The 25,804-nt window shown below is 37.2% G+C and overlaps 1 protein-coding gene across 5 annotated transcripts in view; it reads right to left on the bottom strand.

Moving 5' to 3' along the window:
- The window catches only part of LOC149815666 (sulfhydryl oxidase 2-like), a 100,122-nt gene that overhangs the window by 57,800 nt on the left and 16,518 nt on the right, over window positions 1-25,804 (bottom strand). For all 5 annotated transcript variants that reach the window (XM_089988999.1, XM_089989004.1, XM_089989002.1 and 2 more), the window contains exons 2-4: window positions 17,648-17,672; window positions 17,473-17,565; window positions 16,129-16,310 (exon numbers count right to left, since the gene is read on the bottom strand). In XM_089988999.1, the coding sequence (XP_089845125.1) occupies window positions 16,129-16,310; window positions 17,473-17,565; window positions 17,648-17,672 (300 nt within the window). The remainder of the gene's footprint in view (window positions 1-16,128; window positions 16,311-17,472; window positions 17,566-17,647; window positions 17,673-25,804) is intronic.

The raw sequence follows: 25,804 nt of genomic DNA, 5'->3' as shown, positions 1-25,804 counted from the left end.
TGGGCGTGGAGTGTCCCTTGTGTCCCCGACATTAGATGTGGAGGTCTAATGTTCCGAAGGTGATTCGGTCGAGGGCTAAGTTGGAACCCAGTAATAAAATACAAATTGTGTGCTAAGCTACCCTGGGAACCTAACTTAACCTCGGGGTTTGTACCCGTTTGGTGTATCCGCGGGCAACGGTAATTGAAAAGAGAAACTTAAAGTTGTATGCATTTAATAGGGCATGCATAAGGAAACAAAAGACTTAATGGAAGATAATAAAATGATTCATGCATTGCATAAAAGACATGCATTTTTCCTGTTATGCATTAGATCATGCATACTTTGATGGTTTCCTTACTCAGCACATGAGGGTAGATGTTGAATGTTAAATTCTTGTTGCATGCTGAAATTTTAGTAGATGCTACTGCTTTACTGTCTTTGCGTGCTTAGCAATTATGATTGTTGCATGAATAAATTCTCAATTGCTATAAACTGTCTTGTATGTATTTCCATTAATTGTTGCATGATATCTCATCTTCACTCTTTACCTCACTTGTTTCATTAAGAAGTAGTTGTGCTCAGGATTTCGATTCTGACACCCTACTTCGTTGGTTTTTCGCAGGAACAGGTGATCAGTGAAGTCGACAGCTACTGTGAGGGCGCGGGAGTCACAACGAGTTTTGACAGTCTTCTTTGTGGACAGAGTGGCTCTTTATTTTGGTTTTTCAGTCTAGTGTTCTTGTCAGTTGCTTATTGTCATCAGTGGTTACTTGAGTCAGACACTTTATTTTTGAAATTTGTTTTTAATTCATGAATAAAGGTAATGGTTAGTTATGGATGTTAATTGCAAGTTCTTTTGTGGTGTATGGCTATCCAGTTGGAATTGGAACTGTGAGGACCTCGGGTCTCTGGGAAGTTTTCCGCACTGTTTAGAAAAAAAAAAAATCCGCATTTTCAAAGGGGATGAGTTGGGGTCGTTACATATAGTCTATTCCATATTCTTGGGAATAGCCCTAGACAACTAATCTGACCTTATACCATTCAAGAGTTATGTCACTCTTGGTTTCAACTTTGTACATTCATCGATAACATATAGGCTTTTCGTCTAGTGGAATATCTTGAATAGTTCAGGTATTTGCCTTTTCTAAAGCTTTTAATTCCACTGTTATTGCTTCTACCCATTTAGAATGTTCGTTTGCTACAACATAGTTATGAGGTTGTATGTAGGAATGTATTAATGCGATGTAGGCTTGACACTTAGGTGAAAAGGACTCATAAGATACAAAATTTTCAGAAACTTTTGACACTCTAGATGACTTTCTTGTTTGTATTTCTTCATGTTCTTCATTACTTGTATATTTTTCGAAAGCACATGGTTGTTCTAAATTACCCTGCCTAGAGTATTGAATACAATCTTGATTATCACGAAAAATGGCACCGTACTTATCATGTCATTTTTATCTTTTTGGCTTTCATCAATATCACACTCATCAATCTTTGGAACTAAATCCAATAAAAAAGAATATTCATTTATTTCCTTAGAGTTCTCATTTTAAAAAAATCTTTTCTTTTTAAAAAATGATACATTTCTTGACACATATAACTTTTTAGTTTTAAAATCAAAACATCTATAGTTTTTTTTATAATTTGTGTATCCTACAAAAGCACAAGGAATAGCACGAGTAGAGAGTTTGTCATTTTTGTTAGAAAAAATAAAACACTTGCATCCAAAAACCCTTAACCTAGAATAATCTGGAATTTGTTTGAAAAGTTTTTCAACAGGAGATATATCTTTCAAAGAAGAGGATGGCATTCTGTTAATAAGATAAACTGCAGTTAGAGAGGCTTCAACCCAAAAAACTTTAGGTACTTGATTTGTAATGAGTAGAATTTTTGTTGTCTCTATAATATGCTTATCATTTCTTTCAGCTAAACCATTTTTGTTGAGGGGTATAGAGACATGATCTTTGACGTGTGATACCATATACATTTAAATAATTTTTAAATTCTCTTGACAAAAAACTCTCCCTTTGAATTAGTGCGAAAGATAGAAATATCATTCTTAAATTGATTTTTTACTAGATTATAAAATATTTGAAAGTGTGAGAAAACTTCTCATTTATGTTTAAGAAAATAGATCCAAGTATGTCTTGTAAAATCGTCCACAAAAATTACATAATACATAAAGTAACCTTTTGATACATCCGAATGTATTAACTCAAGTGATCGAGAAGAAACAAAGGTTCTTTCTTGAAAAGGTAATCCCTTTATTTTATCAAGAATACAATTTTCACATGTAAAGTTTTCAAAATTACAAAACAAAATCATCTTTGAAAAAAGTTGGATCTTGGATACACTAGGATGGCCAAGTCTCTTATGTCATAGATCCAAATCCACTTTCTGAACATTACAACACAATGTATTCTTGGGTATTTTCAAAAAATTCATGTAGTATAAGCCTCCTTCTCTATAACCTTCCCCAATCAGCTTCCCTGACTGACGATTCTGCACTCGACAACTACTAGAGGAGAATGAAACATTACATCCATGGTCAGATAATTGAGAAACGGATAAAAGATTTAGGTTAAGTTTAAGAATATATCTAATTTGTGGAATACAAAATCTTTTTGAGTTTTAAGAAATATTTTCAAAACTTCTTATTCCTTTTATCTCAAGAGATGATAAATCAACGGTAAAATCATTTAACCCACTTGAGTTATGACATTCAGATAACATATCAATATTTGGTGTCATATAAAAAGAGACACCTGAGTCAAAAAGCCAATGAGATTTATTGGGATCGAAGATACCAAAAAAAGAGACTGCAACTCCAGTGGATGAAGATGCTCCTTTGAGTAGAGGTTGAAGTGCCTTCAGTAATTGAGTTAAGGACATACTTACAATAGATGGTTCACTTGATTCTTGTAGAGGTCTGACAGAGGTAACCTTATTATCATAGGGCTTCTTTAATTTCAGACAATATGTTTCCACGTGTTCTGGTTCACGGTAATAGTAACAAATGACTTTCCTTTTTTCAAACTCATTTCCTTGTTTCTCATCATTTGTCCTCCTATAATGTGGAGGTTTGTAGGTACGAACATAGTTTTTCGGTCTAGATACGGCTAGGACCGAGTCATCATCACACTTGGCGATTATCTTTTTAAACCCATTTTCCTCCATGCTTAATTCTTCTATTGAAGGAATTTTTTCTCGATGAAGGAAAACGGATTTGATTGATTCAAATTACGATCTCAATCCATTAATAAATTAGAAAAAATACTCCATACTTATTTGATTTTGATGGAGTTTTATATCTTTCGAAAAATGCCATTTTGGTTCAAGAATAGTCAACTCTTCCCATAATTCGGACAAGCTATTATAGTATTCTCTAATACTCTTGTCCCCTTGAACCATATTTCGTAATTTATCTTGTAAATTGCACACATGTGCAATATCTTGAGTACATTTTCTTAAGATAGTCTCATGCATTATTACTACTACCATTCTTCTTGTTGTCATCATCCTAGATGCAATAGTGCACTTCATAATTATAGTATAAACAACAAATAATTTAACAAAAATATCAGAGAGACAAACAAGAGAAGAGCATCATGTACTTGTCTTTACTAAAGACATCTTAATAACTTTTGTTTCTTCAAAAATGAAAAGAGCAAAAATAAGATTTAAGAATAACCAGCTACCATATTCAATAACCATGAAAAAGCAAATTAAATCCATGGTGCTCTTTCACGGCCCTTTCCGGCCAAACCAAACATATGACAGAAAAAAGGGCCTCAGGGAAGGCCCTTTTCCGACCATAGACAACTAGCTGAGAAAAAAAGGGGCCTAGCCTACTGTCATTTTCCTAAAGGCACACAAAAGAGGACAGGGACGAAGACGATGATGATGAGAAGAAGATGATGATGATGATGATGATGGGAAGAACAGGACAACGAGAAAGAAGACGAGAGAGAGAGAGAGACTCGCTGATGTATTGGGGATTTGTCGGATCAACAACACTGTAAGAAGATGAATTCTTGGATCATTACCAAATAAAGCTTCAACTAGCTCCAACTAAAATACCGAAAATGATCATTCATAAGAACCACAAAGGTTCATACACAATACCCACAAAAGGGTATATAAAAACAAGAGAAAAAATATATTTATTTGAATGGGAAAACACCCTTGGAATACATTACATTGTGAGTATTTACAATACATTGAGGGAAGTAGGAGAGGGAGTTGTTGGGCTCCCAACGACTCTAAATAGAGCCATTGGGAGTCCAACGACTCTCTTTCTTTTTTACTTAGTCAAACATTGACTAGTCAAAAAGCCTAAATCAGTACAAAAATGAAAAAATAAAAAGCCTATTCTAACTAGACTAATCCTATTCTAACTAGACTTAAACAATTCCTAGTTAGCCTAGGATATTACATATAATTTAAGACTCTCCATCAAGCTTACGGTTGGATAATCAAAAGTTTGTCCAAGAGAAAGTGAAATCAAAGAATAGCGAGAGGTTTGGTAAAGAAATCTGACAATTGACATTATGAAGAAACACAAGGAAGATCAATGGTGTCGTGTAGAAATTCCTCTCGTACGTAGTGACAATCCATCTCGATATGCTTGGTTCATATGTATGTATATATGTGTATGTATTTATATACATATAAATACATACACATATATTCTATATATGTATATATATATATAGATATATATATTTTTGTAATACCTGATAAGGGTAAATATGTCATTTCTATTTTTACACATATTATACTTAAGAATATGATTATAATTTATTTCTTTTCTCTTTCTTTATTTTTTTATTTTTTCTTTTTTTATTTTTCTTCCTTTTAGCCATTGGAGGGCCCACACAATAGACGTTGGAGGGGCTCCAACGTCTATATGTGGATCCCCTCCAAGGTCTCCATGTGTGTATATATTGGGGTTCAACCCCTTTGTATTTTCTTAAGCATTGAGACAAAGCTCTCTCACTTCTTCAATAAAGATCCATATTTTTTATGCCTTTGTATTCTCTTGAATGTGTTGTGCCTTTGTGCACATTTGTTCCAAGTGTTCTTATTGTGCCTTTATACACATGTTTCTCATTAAGAACTTAGCGTTCTTGTGTATGTTGTCGCTTTGAAGACATTTTCACATGGTATCAGAGCTTGGTCTCTAGAAGAAGATTTCAGGTATTGTGTCATCTTGGTGGTCTCCTCGAAGAACGTGCCTATCTCACTTTCTTATTCTTTTGACACAAGAAGCTCTTGCAAATCATTTCAAGTAAAGCGCAATACATCAAGTAAACTCAAAGAAGACCCATTGTGGTAAGATTTCAACTCTTGAAGACTCTTTCTTTCTCGTAAAGGCACTTCCATGGGAGAAAAAGATTCTCATTTTTCCCTAGGATTTAAACTCAATGGGTCCAAATATCATGTTTGGGCTAACAATATGAAAGCCCATATTAAGGAAAAAGGTCTTTTGGGTTATATCAAAGGCACAATTCTGGAACCCGAACAAAAAATCACCATTATTGAAAAAGGTGAGATTAAAGTTCTTGATGGGGAAGAAAGAGAGAAGGCTTTTGAAGAGTATAAAAAGAAGCATGAAGAGTGGGAAATGAAGAATTATAAAATTCTTTCATGGATTTTTTCTATGGTGGAAACAAGAATAAATGCCAATATTTTGAAATTTAAAAAGGCATTTCAAGTTTGAGATTATCTTGAGAGGATGTATACCTCAAGAGATTTATCCCATAAATGCTATTTTCAAAAAAAGGCATTGACCCTCCAACAAGGGGAAATGTCCGTTAGAAAATACTTTGCCAAATTATCATCCATTTGGGATGAACTTGCTCTTCAAGAACCCAAATGGAGTGGAGAAGATATTGAACTAAGGCATAAGTGATTGCAAGATGATCACTTTTTCAATTTTTTGAATGAGCTTAAACCCGAATTTAAACAAACTAGATCCTCACTTTTATCTTCTTTTACATCTCCACCTCTAGAAGATTTTCTTACTAAATTGAGTAGAGAAGAGACTAGATTGGGAATGAATAAAACCAATCAAAGTGTGTTAGCCGCTCCTTTACAAGATGAAAATGAAGGAGCCTATGTCGTCTCTAGACCGGGGAATAATGTGAAAGCATATAAACCCCCTCATTTTAACAAATTCAAAAATCAAAATCAAGGAACAAGAGAGAATGATGGCCAAAATTGAAGGTATCAAGGAAGATACTATAGTAGGATTATGTCATTTTTGCAAAGAATCGGGCTATATTAAACCAGTGTATCCTAAATGAAAGAAGATGGTGGCCATGTCGACTACATTTCAACCACATGGGGAGGGTTCATCTACTTCCAACAATGGAGCATTGTCACTAAGTCAAATCATGGAAACTCTTCAACCGCTTCTCAAGGGGTCCATTTTCGGAGCCGCCATGTCAACTTTCTCTCCTCCCGATAAGATTCTTTGGCTTTTAGAATCGGGTGCCTTATTTCATATGACTCCAAATATTTTTGCTCTTTTTGAATACACGAAAAATTTCTCCCTCTTTTGTCTCAACCGCAGATGGTGCTTCACTTGAAATTAAAGGAATTGAAAATTTTAAAAAACAAAGATTTTTTTATTCTTAAAGTTAGATTTATTCTTAAATTAAATTTAAATTTGTTTTCGGTCTCTCAACTATCAGACCATGGGTGTAATATCAAATTCTTATTAAATAAATATTAGATACAGGATCACCGATCCGGAAAGTTGATTGGGAAAAGCTCTAGGAAAGAAGATCTATGCTACATGGAGTTTCTCCAAATTCCAAAACATTCTTCTTGTAACATTGCCCAACATAAAGATATAAATGTTTGGCATAAGCGCCTTGGGCATCCCAATATTATCAAGCTTTCTTATTTACATTTTGTTAAAAATCTATGTAAAAACAACTTCACTTGTAATGACTGTATTCTTGAAAAAATGAGAAGCTTACCTTTTGGAGAAAGAACCATGTTTATAACCAAACCTTTTGAAACTGTGCATTCGGACGTATGGGAACCGGCACCCGTAGTATCTAAAGGAGGATTTTCTTACTATGTCATTTTTGTAGATGATTATTCTAGATTTTGTTGGATATACTTTTTCAAGCATAAACAAGAGGTTTTTTTGACATTTAAGACATATCACATGATGATAAGAAATCAATTTAATGGTAAGTTAAAAATTCTTAGGACCGATTCCAGAGGAGAATATCTCTCAAATGATTTTAAGAATTATCTTGAAACTAATGGAATTATTCATAAAAAATTGTGTCTCAAAACACCCCAACAAAATGGTTTAACCGAGAGAAAACATAGACATATAGTTGACACTACTAGGACTTTGCTTATCTTTCTAAAAATTCCTTCAAGATTTTGGGCCGAGGGGACTCTTGCATCCATCTATCTTATAAATCGTCTTCCTTTAAAAAAAATGAATAAAATATCACATTTTAAAACTTTGTATAAAAAAGAACCCAATTTTAAAACTAAGAATTTTTTGATGCAAATGTTTTGTTCTTACCGACAAAAATTATAAACTTTCACCCAAAGTCATTCCTTGTGCATTTCTTGGTTATTCAGAAATTCAAAAGGGATTTAGGTGTTATGATATCAAAAATGATAAACTATATGTTTCTAGAAATGTAACTTTCTTAGAAAACTTAAGTGGTTTAGAAGAATATAAACCCCGTGAGGATAATGTCGATTATTCCTTCTTGTTTGAATTATTATCTAGAAATGAGGATATTTCTAATGACGATGAAATGATATGTGATGCTCCTAATAGTGATTTTCAAGAAAATGAGAGTTTTCCACTTCTTGAGCAAGCTATCGAAGAAGGAATATCTAATGAACCAATCATGTATACACATAGAGATAGAAACACTTTTAGAAGTGCAATTAAAAAATATAGTGAATCCAATGAATTTTTTTCAATAAACAATCCTCGTAGAACCAAGAAAACTAGGAGAAACCCTTCTAGATTTACATCCTATGAATCCTTCTCACCTAAACATAGAGCATGTCTTAGTGCTATTCATTCATATGTGGAACCTAAGAATTTTGAAGAAGCTAAGAAAATGATAGAATGGACGATTGCAATGGATAATGAACATGGAGCTCTTAGGAAAGCTAAAACTTGGAAATTCCAAAATTTACCTAAAGGTAAGAAAACAATAGGATGTAAATGGGTTTTTAAGGTAAAAACCAAGAGTGATGGATCACTTGAAAGATATAAAGCTCGTCTCGTCGCCAAGAGATATAGTCAAGAACATGGTATAGATTACGATGAAACATTTGCCCCCGCAGCAAGAAGGGTTAGTGTTAGGTGCCTAATTACCATTGTCTCTATTAAAAAATGAAACATATATCAAATGGATGTCAAAAATGCATTTTTAAATAAATATTTAAATGAAAAAGTCTATATGGATGTTCCTCTGGGTATGGATGTGCCCAAGGGTAAAGTCTTTCGCCTACAAAAAAACCCTCTATGGTTTGAAACAAGCTCCCAAGGCTTGGTATGATCGATTTAACAACTTAATGATAGAAAATGGTTTTGTTTCATGTTATGCTAACAGTGCCCTGTTTGTCAAGAAATCAGATGCAGGAGTTGTAATTTTGTTATTATATGTTAATGACATGTTGATCACAAAGTGATGATACCGAAGGAATCAAGAACATCAAGTCAGCATTAACAGAAAAATTTTAAATGTCAGACTTAGGTTTTCTGACATATTTTTTAGGCATTGAAGTTGCATATTCTCACAGGGGTTATTTTTTGTCTCAAACTAAACTTGCTAGTGAGGTCATTAACAGGTCATGCATTACAGATGATAAAATCTGTGAAACTCCTAAAGTAGTAGGAACAAGAATAAAGATTGATGATGGGATTCCTCTAGAAAATCCTACTCCTTACAGGCAACTCGTTGGATCTTTGATGTATCTTAGCATTATGAAGTCAGATATCTCTCATGCAGTACATGTTGTAAGTCAATTTTAGCACGCCCCTACATCAATTCATATGGGTGCCATTCTTCGAATTATCAGAAATATGAAGGGGACCATAAATAAGGGAGTATTTCTATCTTCATCTTCTGATTTAAATTTAATTGCGTATACTGATTCTGATTGGGAAGGTGACCCAAATAATCGTCACTCCACCACTGATTTCTGTGTCTTTTTAGGTGAATCATTTGTTTCTTGGAGATGCAAGAAACAACAGAAGGTATTTTTGTCTTTTACTGAAGCTCAGTACTAAGCCATGGCAACTACAACCATGAAAATTGTTTAGCTTCGACAGTTGCTAGAAGATATGGGAGTTCGTGTTTAAGGGCCCATAAAGCTATGCTATGATAACAAAAGTACAATATATATTGTCAGGAATCACAGATTTCATGAGCGAACAAAGCATATTGACATGGACTGCCATTATGTTGGAGAAAAATATTTGAAGAAAGTCATTGATCTCCCTTATGTAACATTCAGTGTTGTGAAAAGCGTTGAGGCGTAGCAAGGTGCTCCACCAAAAATCGAGGTAAAGCGTAAAGCGTAAGCCTCAAATAATTTTTTTGAAAACTTTAAAAAAATTATAAAAAAAATATCTAAAAAAACAAATAAATAAAGAAATGCTTTATTAATGAAATAACAACCAATAAGAAATAGAAAATCTCAAATAAGTACTAAAAAATATGAGATTAACATATAAAAGTAATTAAAAACTGATTACATACCTGGAAAATATATGAGATTAACCAAAAAAAGTTAAAATATACTAAGAAACTGATTACATAACTGAAATAACTGAAAATATGAGATTAACCTACAAAAGTTAAAATATATGAGATTATTCTAAAAATATGAGATTAACATATAAAAGTAACTAAAAATTGATTACATAACTAGAAAATATATGAGATTAACCAAATAAAGTTAAAATATGTTAAGAAACTAATTACATAACTGAAATAACTAGAAAATATATGAGATTAGCCTACAAAAGTTAAAATAAATGAGATTATTCTAAAAAATATGAGATTAACATATAAAAGTAACTAAAAAACTGACTACATAACTGGAAAATATATAAGATTAACCAACTAAAATTAAAATATATTAAGAAACTAATTACATAACTGAAATAACTAAAAAATATACGAGATTAACCAACAAAAGTTAAAATATAGTAATATACTAAGAAACTAATTACATAACTAAAATAACTGGAAAATATATGAGATTAACCTACAAAAATCTTGTTGATCATGTCTCAGAAATCTTTTTGTAAAAAAAAATAAACATTTTTTTGCGCCTTAGGCTTGCGCTTTGGGGCATAGAGGGACGCGCCTCAAGGCGCATTTTTTTATAACACTGGTAACATCAAAATATCAATTGTCTGACTTCTTTACTAAGGCACTATGTTCCCCTAGATTCAATTTTCTTTTTGGCAAACTTTTGGTCATCACACTATAAGTTTGAGGGGGGATGTTAAAATATAAAGTCCATATATATATATATATATATATATATATATATATATATATATATATATATATATATATATATATATATATATATATATATATATTGTAATACCTGATAAGGGTAAATATGTCATTTCCATTTTTACGCATATTCTACTTAAGAATATGATTGTAATTTATTTCTTTTCTCTTTCTTTATTTTTTCATTTTTCTCTTTTTTAGTTTTCTTATTTTTAGCCATTAGGAGCCCCACACAAGAAACGTTGGGCCCCTCCACAATTATGATCGTTGGAGGGGCTCCAACATCTACATGTAGAGCCCCTTTAAAGTCTCCATGTGTGTATATATAGGGGTTCAACCCCTTTGTATTTTCTTAAGCTTTGAGACAAAGCTCTCTCACTTCTTCAATAAAGATCCATATTTTTTATGCCTTTGTACATTTGTGTTCTCTTGAATGTGTTGTGCCTTTGTGCACATTTGTTCCAAGTGTTCTTATTGTGCCTTTGTACACGTGTTTCTCATTAAGAACTTAGTGTTCTTATGTATGTTGTCTCTTTAAAGACATTTTCACAATCACCTCCTCAATCTGTATTAGTATAGGCAGTTAAATCTAAGGAGGAAGAAGCAGACAAAAAAAGTTCACGAAAAATTAAAGTTTTAATATATCTAATAATGTGTAAAACAGCTCCCATATGGACAGTGGTAGGAGCATGCTGAAATTGACTTGTTGTGTGAATGACATGTGCAATGTCAGGTCTTATAATGGAGAGATAAGATAGTAACCCGACAAGTTGTCTGTAAGGTGTTGGATTTTCAAGTGGTTCTCCATCATTAATCTTCATTTTGATATTTACAACTTCAGGAGTGTCAACCTGTCTTCCGTCTGAGATATCAGTCATGTCAACAATATCTAGAGCAAATTTAGATTGAGTTAGCAAATAACCTCTGAAGAAGTAAGCAACTTTTATGCCAAAAAAGAATTTTAAAAAAACTAAGTCACTCATTTCAAAGTGTGTTTTGAGAAACTTTTTAATATTGTCAACTCCCTATTTATCACTTCCTGTGATGATCATGTCATCTACATAAAGGAGAATAAGAATAATACCTGCATCAGAATTCTTAACAAACAAAGTTGTGTCAATAAGATAATATTGAAAACCAAAATCAAACATAACCTAAATAAACTTATCATACCAAGCTTTTGGGGTTTACTTAAGTCCATACAAAGCCTTATTTAAACGAAGAGTTTTTCTTTTAGGAATATTGATGTCAGGTAGCGGGTTCATGTACACTTCTTCAGCTAGGCTTCAATTGAGAAATGCATTCTTGACATCCATTTGGTATATATGTCATTTCTTTACAGAGGCAAGAGCTATTAGGATCCTAACAATAGTCATTCTAGCGACTAAGGCAAAAGTCTCTTCATAATCTATTTCATATTCTTGGGAATAACCTTTGGCAACTAATCGAGCTTTAAACCTCTCAAGAGTGCCATCACTCTTGGTTTTAACTTTGTACACCTATCGACAGCCTATGGGCTTTTTGCCTGGTGAAATATCTTTAATAGTCCAAGTATTTGTCTTTTCTAAGGCTTTTACTTTTTTTGTCATAGCTTTGACCCATTCAGGTTGTTCTTTTGCTACAACATAGTTAGAAGGTTCTTCGTAGGAGTATATTAAGGCAATGTAGGCTTAATACTGTGGTGAAAAAGACTCATAGGACACAAAATTTTCGGAAACTTTTGACACTCTAGATGACTATCTAATTGATATTTGGTCATGTTCTTTAGTATATTTTTAAAGAGCACATGGTTTTTCTAAACTTCCCCGCCTAGAATATCGAATGCAATCTTGATTATCACTAAATGATACTGTACTTATCATATCATTTTGTTCATCTTGACTTTCATCAATGTCACCTTCATCAATCTTTGGAACTAAGTCCAAAAAAGAATATTCATTTATTTTCGTAGGATTCTCACTTCCAAAAATATTTTCTTTTCTAAGAAGGATACATTCCTTGATACATATAAATTTTTTGTTTTAATGTTAAAGCATCTATAACCTTTTTGGTGACTCGCGTACCTTAAGAAGGCACAAGGAATAGCACGAGGAAAGAGTTTATCATTTTTATCCATAAAAACAAAACATTTGCACTCAAAAACACTCAACCTAGAATAATCTGGAATTTGCTTGAAAAGTTTTTCAACAGGAGAGATATTGTTTAGTGAAAAAGAGAGCATCCTGTTAATAAGATAAACTGCAATTAAAGTGGCTTCGGCCCAAAAAGTTTTTGGTACTTGATGTGTAATTAGTAAAGTTTTTGTTGTTTCTATAATATGCCTATGTTTTCTTTCTGTTAAACCATTTTGTTGAGGAGTATAAGGACATGATCTTTGATGTGTAATACCGTATACGTTCAAATAATCTTTGAATTCTTTTGATAAAAACTCTTCCCCTGAATCAGTACAAAAAATTGAAATATCATTCTTAAATTAATTTTTGACGAGATTATGATTTATTTGAAAATGTGAGAAAACTTCAGATTTATGTTTAAGAAAATAAATCCAAGTATGTCTTGTAAAGTCATCAACGAAAATTACATAATACATGAAACCACTTTTTGATATAACAGGTGTGGGTTCCCATACATCTGAATGTACTAACTCAAATGGTCAAGAAGAGACAAATGTTCTTTCTTGAAAAGGTAATCTTTTCATTTTTTCAAGAATACATTTTTCACATGTAAAGGTTTCAAAATTACAAAAAAAATCAATCTTTGAAAAAAACTGGATCTTGGATATACTAGGATGGCCAAGTCTCTTCTGCATAGATCCAAGCCTATTTTCTGAACATTACAACATAATGTACTCTTGGGTATTTCCAAAAAAATCATGTAGTACAAGCCTTCTTCTCTATGGCCTTCCCCAATCAACTTCCTTGACTGATGATCTTACACTCGACAACCACGAGAGGAGAAGGAAGCATTACACCCATGGTCAAATAATTAAGACAAATAAAAGATTTAGGTTAAGTCTAGGAATATATCTAATTTGCGAAATACAAAATCTTTTTGAGTTTTGAGAATTTTTTTTAAAATTTCCTATTCCTCTGATTTCAAGAGATGTTCCATCAGCGGTAAAAACATTCAACCCATTTGAGTTATGACATTCGGATAACATATCTATGTTTGGTGTCATATGAAAAGAAGCACCTGAGTCAAGAAGCCAAAGAGATTTACCGGGATCGGAAATGCCGACGGAAGAAACAATGGCTCCAATGAATGAAGATGCTCCTTTGAGTAGTGGTTGAAGTTCCTCCACTTATTGTTTTAAGGACATGCTTCCAATGGATGGCTCACTTGAATCTTGTGGAGATTTGACCGAAGCGACTTTCTTTTCATAGAGTTTCTTCAATTTTGGACAATAAGTCTTTACATGTCCCGGTTCTCGGCAATAGTAACAAATGACTTTTCTTTTTTTAAATTTATTCACTTGCTTCTCATCATTTGTCCTCCCATAGTGTGGAGGTTTGTATGTACGAATATGATTTCCCGATCTAGATATGGCTAAAACCGAGTCATCATCACTCTTAGAGATTTTTTCTTAAGCCTATTCTCTTCCATACTCAACTCTTTTATTGTGTCTTCTATGGAAGGAACCTTTCATCGATGAAGAAGCACGGATTTGGTTGATTCAAACTCCGATCTTAACCCACTAATAAATTGAATATTTATTTGATTTTGGTGGAGTTCTATGTCTTATGGACAATGCCACGTTGGTTCAAGGAGAGTCAATTCTTCCCATAATTTAGACAAACTATTATAGTATTCTCTAATACTCTTGTCCCCTTGAACCATATTTCGAACTTTGTCTTGTAAGTTGCACACATGTGCAATGTCTTTAAGAGAATACATTCTCTTAAGATAGTCTCAAGCATCGTTAGCATGTTCAAATTTTGCAAGCATTGAACACTTTTTTATATTGACACTATTAATGAGCCAAGACATAATCTTGGCATGTCTCATTCTCCATTCCTTCCACTTTTTTTCGTAAGTAGAAATGGCTTTATTTTTTTCAACCTCCGTAAGAGGTATCTCTTTCTCACCTTCTACCTTTGTAAGGATTAGTTTGGGTTCTGGATCAGTCCAATCCACTAATCCCCACAACCCCTTTCTCCATATAAGGTGTTTCATAATTGAAATCCATGTTACATAATTAGAATCATTGAGCTTAATGGGTTTAATGGTGACACTATCATTGTCATCCATTTTACAAAGTTTGAGAAGGAAAAAAGAAAATAAGAAGAATGGAGAAGAAGAAGAAAAGAGAAAAAAAGTGAAGATAACGAGTACTCCACCACTGATAAAGAGTACGAGCACTCCAATCTTTTACATGATCACGATCTCACACGCACTTGAATAAGAATTGTAAAAAAAGCTTCACCTCTTTTTCAAATTTTGAATGGCATGTTTCTTGATGTACCGAAAACAAACTTAGCTTGATCACCAAGCTCTGATACCATGTAAAAAGTTAAACTCCTAGATCACCACCAACGAATACTTCAAAGAGCTCCAACCAAAGTGTCGAAAATGAACACTCACAAGAACCAAAGAAAGGTTCATACACAAATACCCAAGAAAAGGTATTCAACAACAAGATGAAAAAATGAATATTATTGATTATGAACCACACAAAAAACTACAATTTTAGAGGGGGCAATGCCCCATATTTATATACAATAGAGGGCAAGAAGGAGAGAGTCTATGTATTTGACTTAGGTCAAACATTGACTAGTCAAATACAGCCTAAAGAGGTCCTAAAAAGTAAAAATAAAAAAAGGAAAAATACCTATACAAATAATACTAAAAGAAAAAATAAGAAAATAGCTAGCCTTATAATACATTATTTAACAGTAGGGGGCCTTAATCCCCAGGTTTCTTATTGAAAGAGATTATTGAGCAATTGTCATAATCATGGTGAACCAACAACAATGAAGTCTCACAAAAATCATTGACTGATACCATCATTACTCTGACTTTTATTCATGTTACATGATATTACTAGTTATCTGCTCCTATCTTATACATTCAACAATGCTGGCATGTTTCCAGAATAAAAAACCAGGCTTCCATCCCAAAATGTAAGTATGAAATTCTGATCTTAAAATTACTATAAACAGCAAATAACCATGTAAACAACATTTAGCCCACTATATCAAGAGGTCTTCTGAAGCTTGAATTTTCAAGGCACACAACAGATCCTGCACTACGTGTTCAAGAAGGAAATGATCTCCAAATTTGAAAATTAAGCAGGATTAGTTAATAATGCAGCAAAGTTTGAAAGATAATTAACATGCACTAAGTGTTCAAGAAGGAAATGAGCTCTAAATTTGAAAATTCAGCAGGATTAGTTAATAATGCAGCAAAGTTTGAAAGATAATTAACACTTCCATATTCAAGTAGCCATGAAAAGACAAAAATAAAGTGATCTACGATGACATTCTAAGCTTGAGAAATGAAATGAGCCAAAATCCCTGCCAGTTTAGGATCTCACATACCAACGGACAATAGCACAGCAATTTCTTGAAACTGGAAGAATAAAAAAAAGAAGGATTTCAAGGGAACATGCCTTCCTAATCTTTTGTTTATCCAGTTAAGCAAGCGATCAGCTGTCCGTGCATCATCAATTGCTTGTATTTTACCTTTGTCATGTTTAGGTCCCCAGCTGCCAGATGCAAATTCAGCTGGAGGACCCCAAAAAAGCATAGGGTAATGGCCAACAGAAAATCTATCACATAGATTTGTATTTATCTGCAGTGCAATACATTCAGAAGAGAAAAATAACAATGGACAAGTCAGAGTACTATCTATAAATAGATGAATATGCCTAAAATCAAATGAAGTCATTCATTGACTGGTGAAGAATAATTAAACAAAGTACCCTTCCCATGCAAATCAGATATTATTCACCCAATTTTATGAATAATGTCAGGCACAGGAATTTATGCACTCTCTGAAGTCAAGCAATCAAAATAGAATTTTAAGAAAAATATTGTTCAAAGGTTGGTTCTAGGATACAAAGAGAAAAATAAAAATAATAGAAATAGAAGAACAATAAAGACAAATCCAAAATACCGCCTTAGGAATTGAGAAACTTGCGAACTGCTAATATTCCTAACCTTCATAAGCCACTGGAAATTTTACGGTATTGAAAACAGAAGACAGGCCCCAAAGGGGTTTGGCATAGTGGGATGGGACCTAGGCCACAATGCAAGTGGTCTAGGTTCAAATCTCATGGGCATCACTCCTTGCACAAGCCGAAGCGTGGCGACTCCCTGGGGGCAAGGGGTAAGCCCACGGAGTTTTACGCTGCTAGGACAGCAACCATAAGTAGGGCAGGCAAAGCCAGCGCGGTTATGTCTCTGATCCTGGGAGTGGTTTCTCCGTATAAATAAAAAAACAAACAGAAGACAGGCAAAGCTTTCCCCCTAATATATATAAACTTCAATACGAACTTCAATACGAGAACACTAGTCATTTTGAAGTACTCACGTTACACAGGCATGTGCACGTCTTTGTGCATCTGCACATACACATGCATAATACATATGCAATGTAAGCTAGGTCCTAGTTTAGAATATGGAATTCAGGATTTTAGATCCTAGCCTAAATCTCCATCTTTTATCATGTTTCATCTATAGAGGCTACTTGCATATGGTAGGTTCTGGTTACAAGCATAAAGCAACACTGAAACACATAAAATTTACATGTAATCACCTATGCCATCTTCACATATATAGTGATACCAATAGTACATACCAATGAAAAATTTTCTGGGTGGACATCAAATAAGAAAGAGAAAAACCAGCAGTCATTTTTAAAATACACCTAAATCTATAGGAAGCTCTAAAAATCAACAGGTAAAAAGATATAAGATGGTTTATCACATAATATCAACCATAGGGCACTCTACCTTTAATGCACAATCTACCCTTGTCATAAATATAATCCCACTGTGCACTGCATCTGCTCCATTGAAAAGCCTAGCCACTTTTTCATAATGAGGCTGCAAAATTACACGCCTGAGAAATTGCAATAAATAACTCTGATTTCCACAGATACCACTAAAAACATATGCAACAAATTACCTTGTAATTTTGACAAGCAGGGCACCTGAAAAACAACCAAAGCACAATCAGACTAACAGCATATGTACAAACAGTTCTTTCCTATTTGGTTGGGAAAGCAACGACCCACCACATAGCATTAACCTGATAAGACCTCCTAAAATAGCTAAAATTTATTTTCGCTGGCAAACAAGATGAGCCACTTGTGGCTCGGCATGTGTTCAGCTCATAAAGAGCTCGTTTGAATTTGAGAAATAGACTCAACAAGCCAAACACAAAAGTTATATATATGAAAAAGGATGGATGTGCATGGCTTAGGTGCACAGACCCCAAGAGCACTGGTGATAGCCACCGTCTTCTGGCAACCTCACCGCACAGATGCATCTGGCATGGTCCATTTGCTAGGAACAGGCCCTTGGTTTGTGTTTTTCGACGAAAAAACATTTGTAATATTTGACCATCTACAACACATCTGTATGGTCAGAATTCTGAAAAAAAATGAAAAATTTATGGTGAAAAATGGCATGCACACAGTTTCATGCATAAATCCATGCACGCCTACCCTGTACCAATATATATATATATATATATATATATATATATATATATATATATAGAGAGAGAGAGAGAGAGAGAAGGGTGTATCATCGTGCACCCAAAAAATTTGACTGAAGTTGAACTTCATTGAGCCACTGATTGTGAGCACAATCAGTGGTGCAAAATTGTTTTGCGCTAAAAAGGCTTTTAGCGGCGGTCACAACCACAGCTAAAGACCCTTTTTTGTGGAAATTTTTTTCCGCCGTGCGATCAGCGTAGAAACATTTGACCGACCTCTTGTCCGATAATGGGTCGTTTGACATTACACCTCTCTCTCTCTCTCTCTCTCTCTCTCTCTCTCTCTCTCTATATATATATATATATATATATAGAGAGAGAGAGAGAGAGAGAAAGAAAAAAATGGGTAGGTGATTAATGAAATATGCTTAATGATATGTGCTTAATGGGCTTTTCTGCTCTTCCAGAGTTTTTTTCGCAGTTCTTGAAAAGACCCTGTCATTCACGACTAGGTCTGGATCCAGACCCAATTCATTTTATCTAACTCTTGTTTTATTTAAACACATGCTCATTAATGGCATGTTGTAATTTTAACATATCATGTAATGGGTATTTTCGTACCCTAAATATTATTCCTGTGTATACTTAATGAGAAAAGCAAGCAACCGAATATCCAATTGGGTTTTCTGCAGCCACCGACGCCTCTCTCCCTCTCTACTCTTCTTCCTCTTGTGATTGACGGTGGAATACCATTTTCTAACACGGTATTAGAGCTTCAGATCCTTCATTGAAGATTGTGACCACCTAGAACATTCAGTCCATCCCCTTTGTTCTCTTATAAGGTGTTTTTTCTTTCTTCTTTTCTCTTCTTTCACTGTTTCTTCTTATAAGAAATTCAATCCAATTCGATTTCTTCTTCTCCTGTTTGTTTCTTCTCTCACTATTTTCTTTTCTCTTTTATCCTGCTGCATCTTGATTTCACCCCTACAAAATCATTATCTAACCACGCAATATCAAAATCCATGTTTACGTTATTTCAAAAATTGAAATCACGTCAAACTCGTCCTTTCCTCTCTCCCATATGGACGTCAGTACAGAATCTGACTTGCTGTTCTGCCTAGATTGATTAACACCACTTTATCTTTGTTCTACTTTGACATTTTCCCTTTTAGAAAGAAGACACGTACACCACTTTATCTTTGTTCTACTTTGACATTTTCCCTTTTAGAATGAAGACACATTAAAGAAAACACGTTTTCATATTAACGTGTTTTCTTATTGATTGAATATTTATTTTTTTATTTTTTTCTCAGAGCAATTTTTTCTTTACTGCATATTTTGCCTCGAGCCTACATGTAACGCCCCAAATTTCAAACTTGCGAACCCTTTTCAGAAAAACAGGCAATAGACTAGAAATATCTCTTTCCTTCAGAGTTTGATTATGAAATCAGCGGAAGATTTTTCTTTTGATAAATCATAAGGCAAGCTGACAACTTTGGGCAAGTTAGCTAAAAGAACCAAAACTCGCAAGATTCGGATATCCCAAAAAAATCCGATACAAACCCATAGCGTCAAGGACGCGAGCTAAGAGCAGGAAGAAGTCTTGAAGCCATCTTGCAATCGCGCCATCGCCCGTAGAGTACCTAATCATCACCTGTACCCATAGAATGGGTTAGTTTCGCGAAAAACTAGTAGGTGCACAAGAGAAACTACAAGAAAGTGAATTAAGTACATTTAATTCAGTAGGTTACGCAGTTTAAAGCAGATATGCAGTTAAACAGATAAGCAATGCAAGCAGGTGAATAGTGCAAACGCGTAAGTAGTACAAGCGAATAAGTAGTGCGAGCGAGTAAGTAGTGCAAACAGTTAGCAGTTCAAAGCAAGTAAGCAGTGCAACTGACAAACACAGCATATGATTCAATTGATCGTAGGTTGTGAACCACCACGCAACTAGCTTGTTCTCGTTCCTAGAACGAGGTCTCTGCATCTAATCACCATCAGGACATCGTTTGTCGCCCACTACTTCTAACAAACGCTTTGTCCTGAACAACCTTAAGTTATTCTCATCTCTCAAAGTCTTACGCGGCTAACTGTCACCGGTTATGACTCACTAAGGCGTCATACTCTCTCAGAAAAGCTCACCCATTCGTAGAAGGTCCAAAACATGATCACTAACTCAAATCGCTAATGATCTGATTCTCACACCTGAGTCATGCATGTAATCATGCTAAAACAGAAAACCAAAACTATGAATTCATAGTTAGCTATCGCAAACAATCTCAGATCATCACAACTCACCATAACTTTTTATGGTAAGCAAAAACACTAGATTCACGTCGGATCGCTCGGTCCGGGAGATATACGACCTGACAAAGAATTACCGCCCTAGAGGGTATACTTGGTTTTGGACCATACACTTCCTCACAGGAGTTCACCGTCCTTGCGGCTACCCGTTCGTGGACAGTGTATATCCTCACAGAGATTCTACCGCTTTAGTCGGATCACCTGGTCTTGATCATACATACCCCCACAGCGAAACCTTTGGGAAACTGGTCCCCAACAAATGCCATATCCAATGAAAATCATTGTGATACACGCATCAAGACAAATGACCGCTCTCAGGGTCGATATCCACTAATACAAACAACAAGATCAACGTCGGATCACATGGTCTGGGAAATGTATAACCTCACAAGGAATCCTGCCCTAGATGGTATACATGGTCTTGGACCATACACTTCATCACAAGAGTTCACCGTCCTTGCGGCTACCCGTTCGTGGACAGTGTACATCCTCGCAAAGAATCTACCACTCTAGCCGGGTACCTGGTCTTGATCATACACGCCCTCGCAGATAATCCTTTGGAGATCAAGTGCTCGACAGACACCCCACTCAGTGATACATGCATCATTAATCGACTGCTCTGAACCATTGACCGCCTCGGGGTCAGTAGCCACAATATGGGCACAAGCATGTATATCAACGCTATACATTGTATCACTTCACATAGAAGCATATAATCCTACGCATTGTGTTATTGCCACAAGGAATATTGAAATCCTCAAATAGGCCCTCAAAGCATGCGTAAACGACACATGAGAACGTGCAGATATGGCAATCCAGTTGGTTCTATGGGCGAAGAGTAACTAACTCTACCTGTCAGCCAAACAAAACAGCTGAATAAGACGAGCACTCATAACAATGCTCGTAAAACATATAATTACCATAAAATGGCTCAGTCTATCAACAAGTAATTAAATTAATCGTAAGGCATAAACCATTGCATCACAAGCCATTCATAAGCAATCATACGACAGCAGATATATCACAATATGTAAGCAGCTTATAAGACAAGCGGCCACATCAATCGTAGTTGCCACCAGTTCGTAGATTACGAGCTGTATGCAATCACATCAATTATAAAAGATGCAAGCCAACAAGTGCTACGCTACAATAAGCACCAAACAGTTCGACCAAGGAATAAAGCAAGTCACATGCTAATATGTAGCAATTGGCATAATGCTATTATTATAAGCATTTAACTAGTATGAGAAGCTCCTTATTACTCCGCAAAGAACTGCGTAAGCAGTTTAACCAACTCGAGTAACGCCTTGACAGGCATGCACAGCTCAACGAGTAGCATATTGAACTACCGAGCAAGCAAGTGATTCAGTAGTGCAAGCGAATCAATAGTGCAAGCGAACCTCACGACCCAACGACCTGTGTGAACAGACCTTATGTTTCGATAATTACTGGCCTGCGGGTACGGGCAGGCAAAACGTAGAAACAACTGAGACTAGTTCGGGAGTCTGTTATTCTATGTATTTTCAATAACCAAAATAGCTAGTTGGTTCCGCTCCAAAAGGGCCGACTTTAGCCGAGAGAGGATTCTCCAAAGGAGGCTGTGTCACGAATGCATCCAACTTCTGCAGAAGTGTTGAGCTAACTAATGTAGCCCCTTTCCCCTTAACTCCAATGACTGGGGAGGCCGGATCATTGCCCGTGGGGTGGTTTTTAACAACCTGTCCATTGAAGTTTTGTACCGCTCTGTCCTCTCCCTTGACAGAACAACCAGAAGCGAATGGGTGCATTAGGGGTTGCTTAACTAACGACTCATCCTATGTTGTGGTCTTTAAACCACTCGAGCATCTTGCCTGTGAAGGCGAATGTGAGGTCATTTATGTGATTACAACATTTTGCATTTAACGTTGTTCGAGGTTGCACGACCGTCTCATCCGATCATCGCAGTACTAGACGTGTCGTGCACGACTACAAGTACTCTAGGATGAATGGGGTATAGCTCCTCAATAGAAGCCTCAACAGGAGTGTTTCACAAAGATGTAAAGTTTATCAACTTTATTTTATCATTTGAAACAGCAGTACCTTGTGCCAACATTATGCATGTGATTATCTCGAATCACATCCGCTATCAGGGTATCTACATGTCTCGCATGACTCGATATCGGCCTCGATAGACGGGATATGGGTTTCTCAACAGAACACCCGCTAAGAAGTTCGCTCGAACCCCCAATTCGGGATCACCCGAGATAAGCCAAAAAGGCGAGCAGAACCAACCAATCACATCCTTCCAAATGCTTCAATTTGGAGCAGTCTTTGATGCTTTTGCGCAGCTCCCTAAAATCTCAAGTCGACTCTGCAGGACTGCGCACACGAAGAGCCAGGATCCTTGCGAGGTATCCCTCTCCTTAGACGAAGGTGTATCGCCAGCTCCCGACTGAACTCTTGTCGCAAGAGGGAGTGATAGATGTCTCTTGCATCCTCCACGAGGATGCCTCAAACGCGTATGCAATGAGCGAATACCTGAGTGTCGTCTGCAATAGCAAGGCAGTAACAACACATGCAAAAACGAGAGTCTGGCGCAAAGCGCGACGGCAAAGTAAAGACTGTAAGCAGGAGTGCAACGCAAAACCTTTGCGCGATGCGCAACGGCAAAGTAAAGGACAAGGATCGCGAAACCGCATCCTTGAGTTAAATGCATACTCGTATAAATATATATGATATATATATATATATATGCATATATATTTATTTAATTGTCCTTTTTAGTTAATTGAACTCAATTCAATTGCCCAAGTCTTTTGTGCAATCTTCCCCTACCTTTGAGAGTTGCAAGCTTGTTGGCGTCTGCGAGTATAAGCGATGGATGGCTCGGGTCGCAGAGCGCGAGCAAGACTCGTCGTACGAGCTGCAAAAGTGACGATCTTAGCAAGCTAACACCAAAATAGAAGGTCAGGGGCACCGTCGTCATCCTGACGTAAGGGAAATAGAGGCAGGGGCATCGTGCCCTTGCGCACCTGCCATAAGCGCAAGAAGCAGGGGCAGGGGTAGCGAGCCCCTGCTGACCTGCTGTCAGCGGACTACGAGGAGGCAGGGGGTCGCGCCCTTGCCCGAAGAAGACAATGAGGGAGGCTCCGCCCTGCCTGTCGAAAGAGCAAAGAGACGAGGCCCTTCCCTGCAAACCACTAAGGGGGAGGCAAGGGCTTCGCCCCTGCCTGTCGAATATGCAGAGAGGGCTAAGGGGCTCGGTCCTCTGCCTTCTTTGCAAAAAGGGCAGCGGCGACGACTTTGTTTCGTCCTGCAAAAAGAAATAAAGACAGGGGACGAGCCCCTGCTTGCCAAGCAGAAACAGAACGCAGGGAGGGCTCGGCTCTCCCCTACCCAGTAAGCATAGGGCGACGGAAAGAAACCTCGTCCTCCCACCATGCCCACCAGTCGAAGAAAAGACACAGGCAGGGGGCTCTGCCCCACCCAACCTGACGTGAAAGAACAACGACAGGGGGCTCTGCTCCCCTGTCGATCGAACCAAAGAGGGAGACAGGGGGGAAGTCCCCCTGCCGACAAGCGGCGACGACAGGGGGCTCTGCCCCCTATCGGTCGGTTGAATACGGAGAAGGTGAGGGTGCAGGGAGGGCCCGACCCCCTCCCCTGCCGCATCTGTGAGCAGGGAAGGGCTCGACCCCCCCCCCCCCTCCCCTGCTGACAGGAGAGCAGGGAGGGGCTCGGCTGCCGATATAGGGAGCAGGGAGGGGCTCAGCCCCTCCCCTGCTAAGAGTGGGCACAAGGAGGGGGTTTGACCCCTCCCGTGACCCCACGGGGAATAAGGAGCAGGGAGGGGGGGCTCGACCCCTCCCCTCCTAATAGTGGCACAGGGAGGGGGCTCGGACCCTCCCTTACCAAACACGGTGCAAGGAGGGGCTCGGCCCCTCCCTCGCCGAAAAGAGTCATAGGGAGGGGGCTTTGCCCCTCCCCTGTGATTTAGGGCAGCAGGGAGGCGGCTCGAACCCCTCCCTGCACAACGGAAAGATGAGGGAGAAAGAGAGGGGATCAGGGAAGAGACGAGAGAACAAAGAGGGGAAAAAGGGGCGTACCTGGGATCGTCGGCGATGGCGGCATGGTGTTAGGGGAAGACCAGACGCGACGGCGACTCAGGCTTGCTCCTGGAAGTTGTCGTCGTCGGTGGCATCGGAGGGAATGAAGGCAATCCACGGCAACATCGGAAGGGGTCTCCGGCGAGCAAAGGGAGAATGAGATGGCCCGAGAGATGGGAGTCGGGGGAGGTTGAGAGGGAAAGAGAGGGGGAGCCGAGAGGGCGAGAGTGCAGGAGAGAGACAGCGAGGGGGGGGGGGTCGTATTTGAAACCCCCCTGCCTTGTTTTCTAAAGAAGGCTCGAGGGAGGCGGTGAGGCTATGCCCGACCGCCTCTCCCTTTTGGATCCGGGTCGGGTCCAAATCTGGATCCGACCTGGGTCGAACAAAATTTTTTTTTTGTTTATTACACTGCAAGTTCAAAAAAAAAAAGGGGCAACCGGGTTCTCTGAAATTCATTGTTCTAAATTTTTATTTTGTTTACTCTAACGTGACTTCTCTTTCCAGTCTCTTAATCCTCCTTGTTTTTCGCTCCCCATTGACTATGGATTCATTCTCTTCTTCGTAATCTAGCCTTTCTTCCAACTTTCTCAGACAGCTTGTGTCTGAGAAGCTGGAAAATTTTAATTTTCTAACCTGGAAAAGACAAATCATCCAATTCATAAGGAGTCAGGATCTTTCTGGACATCTGGATGGCTCTGTTCCTGTTCCTCCAGAGTTCATATCACAAGAAGGCAAGAATGGGGAGGGTGACACTTCAATTACATTTGTTAGAAATCTAGAGTATGAATCCCGGATGAAGCGAGATCAGGCTTTGATTGCGTACATCACTTTCACTCTGTGATAGGAGGTGCTTGTGGCAATCCCAAATGACTGCTCGGCTATGTAGTTGTGGCATCGTCTTGTTCAGACATATTCTCAAGTTTCTTAGGCTAGAATTTTATTTTTAAAGAAAGAGTTTCAAATGTTGAGGAAGGACTCCGTGACTGTCATGGAGTACTTAAACAGAATGAAGACTATCACGGATCAGTTAGCCATCGTGGGTTGCGCGGTCAATGACAAAGATATAGTGCAACAAACTTTGAGCGGGTTGGGACCCGATTATCACATGATGGTTACTTCTTTGTTGTGTTTGCCAGAGTTACCTACATTTGAAGACCTTTGTGCTAAACTCTTACAGTATGAGATGACCTTGAAGGGATTCTCCGAAGGCATTCACAACCCCATTGGAGCACAC

The sequence above is a fragment of the Nuphar pumila genome, chromosome 15 (genome assembly GCF_984573655.1).
Source record: "Nuphar pumila chromosome 15, dmNupPumi1.hap1.1, whole genome shotgun sequence".
Classification (NCBI taxonomy): Eukaryota; Viridiplantae; Streptophyta; class Magnoliopsida; order Nymphaeales; family Nymphaeaceae; genus Nuphar; species Nuphar pumila.
This window is presented reverse-complemented; position numbering and strand designations above follow the sequence as displayed.